Raw genomic sequence first — 4,671 nt, forward strand, 5'->3', positions numbered from 1 at the left:
TTTTGATATGTATGGAGATCTTCTTCTTTCTGCGTCTGTTTTGTTTCAAGGAAACCCACAGCGAAGTCTTTATGTAGTAACGACGTCTCTACTCCTCTTCTTTTCTTTGCGCGACGTCTCATCTGCCCTGTCTCTTCTCTTCTTTCTGTCTGTCTCTCTGTCGAGCTCTTCCTTCCATTTCGCTCTCTCTGTATATGAATTTCTATAGTCTTTCTAACCGTAAGTTTTCTCTGTCGTTTAACGTGACTATCTTCTCTCTTTATGTGTATTTCTTTTTCTTTCTTTGGAGCTCTTTCTTCTTCTTTTCATCTCTTTGGACAGCTGGAGAGAATGAAGATAGATTTCTTCTATCTTCCTTGATGTTGTCTCGTTCTATAGGACTGGTTCGATAGAAGACGATAAGGTTCTTCAGCCGTTCTGTGAATCGATAGCTCATCTCGAGCAGAGGATCTCTGCCTCTCATGAAGAAGAGCATCGATGGAATCGATTGCTTTATCTAGCGCTACCTCCGTCTCTCTTTGCTCCTGCCTCAGCAGGCTTCAAACGTAATTGCAGGAACTCTACAGGTACCTACACATACAGACAACTTCTCCTACTACTAGTACTAGTCATTTCTTTCTTCTTTCTTTTTCTCTTCTCTCTTGTTTTTCTTGAATGGTCGAAGGCAAAATTCTTCTTCTTTTCTAGATACACAGACGTCACCTTCTTCAACTACTCCTGCTTTTCTTGGCTGTTGCATCTGTCCTTTCCTTGGAGAAGGAAACAAAGAGTTACGTGGCGATAGGAGAGAAAGAAAGGATGAGTTCTACAGCCGAGAAGTCGCAGTAGTCGTATAGCTAGCTTCGAGGTGGTCAGAGTAAAAGTGGATCCGATGCCTGCTGTATAAATTAAGGGATCTTCTATGAATACTTTAGAGATGTGGTAATTTAGACTTCTCATCTTCTTTCTCTCCTGTATAGGACAAGTAGAGGTCATCTGTCCTTTCATAAAAGGGCGCTCAGTTCACTCTTTCTTAAGCATACATGGGATGTTACATAGACAACCCACCGTTCTTTTGTATATTCTATGGATATATATGGACTATATATTATGTACATATGTGTATAGATATGTAGAGATGTGTCGTTCCTGTTTTCGCCCTCTCTGTAAGCGGGAAAATACACTTGGTGCTTTCGATGAGTTGTGTGGAGCTCTCTACGGCATTCTTCAGTTGCTTCATACAGAAGATAGTCCTGCTGCCCGTCCGGCAGATTGCTTTTTCTCCTTATTAGTCTATATCACACCTCCACCTCTTCTATCTTTGAGCTTACTAAAAGAAGTCAACAAGCCTTCAAGCATCGATTCATATTTCCACGTTAAAGTAGAGATCTATTCACCTTTACACCTCACATTTCCAATATATGTATGTATGCATGTATGTGTGCATCTATATGTATGCATGTATGTGTGCATGTATATGTATGCATGTATGTGTGCATGTATATGTATGCATGTATGTGTGCATGTATATGTATACATGTATATATATATATGTATATGTATATATATATGTATATGTATATGTTGTGTATGTGTTTGCAGAAGGATGGAGTCATGTAGTGGTAGAGAAGCCTTTCGGGCATGACCTTGAGAGCGCGGAAGAACTTGCTAAAGCCTTGAAAGAAGTTCTTCATGAAGATGAGGTGCAATGAGGAATTCTCTCTCCTATTCTTCTCTCTGCTCTAGATAGATAGATAGGTCAAAACTCTATCTCTATACTTCTATATAGATATGTATGTATGCGTGTGTTATACATAAGTAGCAGTAGTAGGAGTAGTCCCATTGTAGACAGGTAGCTGTTTAGCTGTATATGAAGAAGGTATTTCTCTCTCTCTCTCTCGAGATTCCTGTATGGAGGGAGTACATTTCTGATTGCATGCATGCATGGATGCTCGCTCTAGAGAAGGCGTTCTTTTCAGCTGATCGACAGTTTAGAGGAACTTTCTATGAAGAAGGCCGAGAATTTTGTGTTGGTGTGTGTGAATGTAGAAAATGTCAGTGAGCCTGTCTGTGCTTCTAGAAGAATGAATGAAGGTGATACCTTCTCCGGAAAGCCGATGTGCTAATGAAAGCATTCCAGGAGAGAGACAGAGAGATGCTCTTTTTCATTCTCATCACTGTGTGTTTTAAATCTTGTATGGCATGTGCGTGATGCAGATTTATCGTATCGATCACTACCTAGGAAAGGAGATGCTTCAGGCTATACCTCCTCTTCGATTCTCCAATACTGTCTTCGAGCCGGTAAGAAGATCTTACCATGGCTCTCTCTAGTTCTATAGCTATGTGGGTTATTCTACCTGTGTTTCGCTGTCCTTCTCCTCGTCTTCTCATTTCTATAGAGAGAGATGTCTGTGTAGAGAATTCGTTCAATAGTTGTCTTTACGGTGTGGGTTACTAGTGTAGGCGATGATCTTCTCCATGGCCTTCCTTCGTTAGGCTCTTTTTCTTTCTTCTCCGTTCTTCCCGGAGAATCAGTCCCCCTCAGAGTCAGTCTCAATGTTTCAGCTGAGCATGTCTAGCTAGCTAGCTAGCTACGTATGCCTGTCAGTCCTAGGCGTCCTACAAGAAATCGAGATGGCATTCCGCGTCATACTTCACGTGTCTGTATTCGGTTCACCCATGGGATGCTTCAAGGAAAAGAAGGAGAGATAGAGATGGAGAGAAAGAAAAGATGAGAAGGAAAGAGAGAGAGGAGTGTTGCGACAAGTCAGTCATACACGAGTAGCTTACAACACCCTGTAGGAGCATGCACTGTGGAGATATCATACGTCTCCTTGCATGTATGTTTTCTCTCTCAGCTTATGTGTGCATGTAGCCATACATATGCAGCAGGATGGATCTCGTCTTTCTGTCTGAACTGTTGCAAAACACATTCATGGGAAGCACATCTTCATGCACTTCTTTCTTTCTTTCTCACTTTTTCTTTCTTTCCTTCTTTCTTCTTGTCTTTTTTCTCCAGCTGTTGAATCGGCATTACGTCAAAGAAATTTTCATTCGCTTTAGCGAGGAAATAGGCACAGAAGGACGTGGAGGCTATTTTGATCGCTATGGTGAGAAAGAAAAGAAATTTCCAGACAGCCGGTAGAGGGAGAGATTCTTTAGCTAGATTGTTGCTTTGTGTGTTGGCTTACTAGCTAGTCAGTTCTGTCAACAGCTATGAGTGAGCTGTTGAGGGCTTTATACGTGTCCATCTCTACCTATCTGCTTCCTATCTGCTTATCTATTTATCTATCTCTCTATATATATATACGCACATATGCGTACATCTCCTTCTGAGACTCAATAGTGTATGGACATTCAAGCCTTTCTTTTCGCCTCTCATGCTTTCGCCACTGGTACATAGTAGACACACGTAGACACACTCAGCTAGCTGTTGTTTTTTGAGAGATACTTGGTAGACCGAGAGGAAGACTATATTACCCCTCGTACATGCATTCCCCCAGGACTAGCTGCTATTCTCGGGGGTGCTAGGGGCTAGCACCCCCGAGAAGAAGAACCAGCACTCCGTTGTGGGGAAGCTGGCTAGCCTGATTTCGAAAGTAGACACCGTCGTGTCTATATGTATACTATATGCGTTGCATTTCATTTGCCTGCGAGTTTCTACTGAAAGACGGAGAAGACATGGAAGGCGTGGATCAAGAGTTCTGGAATAGACCCGCGTAGCTATACGTAGACATATTTATCTCTCTCTACCGAGGTGAGCTGCGGACTTCTTTTTCTTTCCGGGTTTGTTGTCTTCATAGAAATGTTCCTACATGGACTATATTTGATCCACGTATGTATGATGTATGTAGATAAATAGATAAATAGATAGATAGAGGCTATGCTGGGTGTGTCTTTCTATCTTCTTCCTGTTAATCTTTTCCCCCCTTTTCTCTCCCTCTTTGTCTCGACGTAGGAATTATTCGCGATATGATGCAGAATCATCTTCTCCAGCTACTGAGCCTACTGATCATGGAAAGACCAGCGACTCTAGATGACGAAGATATTCGGGATGAGAAGGTCAAGGTCCTCAAACAAATCTCTCCTATTCGTAAGATCTTTCATTCTCTCTCTGTCTCCGATGATTTGGAGATCGCTCCCTTTCAAACTTGCTATCCTGATTAAGGATAGCAAGTTTGAAAGATAGATAGATAGATAGATTAAAGATAGATAGATAGATAGATTAAAGATAGATTAAAGATAGATAGATAGATTAAAGATAGATAGATAGATAGATTAAAGATAGATAGATAGATTAAAGATAGATAGATAGATTAAAGATAGATAGAGAGATTAAAGATAGATAGATAGATTAAAGATAGATAGATAGATTAAAGATAGATAGATTAAAGATAGATAGATAGATAGATAGATAGATTAAAGATAGATAGATAGATAGATTAAAGATGGATAGATAGATAGATAGATTAAAGATAGATAGATAGATAGATTAAAGATAGATAGATAGATTAAAGATAGATAGATAGACAGATAGATAGATAGATTAAAGATAGATAGATAGATAGATAGATTAAAGATAGATAGATAGATAGACAGACTAAAGATTGATAGATAGATAGATAGACAAAAGATAGATAGATAGATAAATATAGTAATGTATGTGCATGTATGATGCTTCATGTTTTTCTC

At 39.9% G+C, this 4,671-nt stretch overlaps 1 protein-coding gene across 1 annotated transcript; it reads left to right on the forward strand.

Moving 5' to 3' along the window:
* Nucleotides 1–262: 262 nt before the first annotated feature.
* CSUI_011116 (glucose-6-phosphate 1-dehydrogenase) lies at nt 263–4,075 on the forward strand (the record flags this gene model as incomplete). The annotated part of the gene is made up of 5 exons (XM_068071217.1): nt 263–566; nt 1,582–1,682; nt 2,197–2,280; nt 2,999–3,089; nt 3,938–4,075. Coding segments are annotated over exons 3-5 (279 nt in total), but the record flags the coding sequence as incomplete, so codon positions are not given.
* Between the last annotated feature and the right edge of the window lie 596 nt (nt 4,076–4,671).

This window comes from Cystoisospora suis, assembly GCF_002600585.1.
Source record: "Cystoisospora suis strain Wien I chromosome Unknown contig_9782, whole genome shotgun sequence".
NCBI classification, from domain to species: Eukaryota; Apicomplexa; class Conoidasida; order Eucoccidiorida; family Sarcocystidae; genus Cystoisospora; species Cystoisospora suis.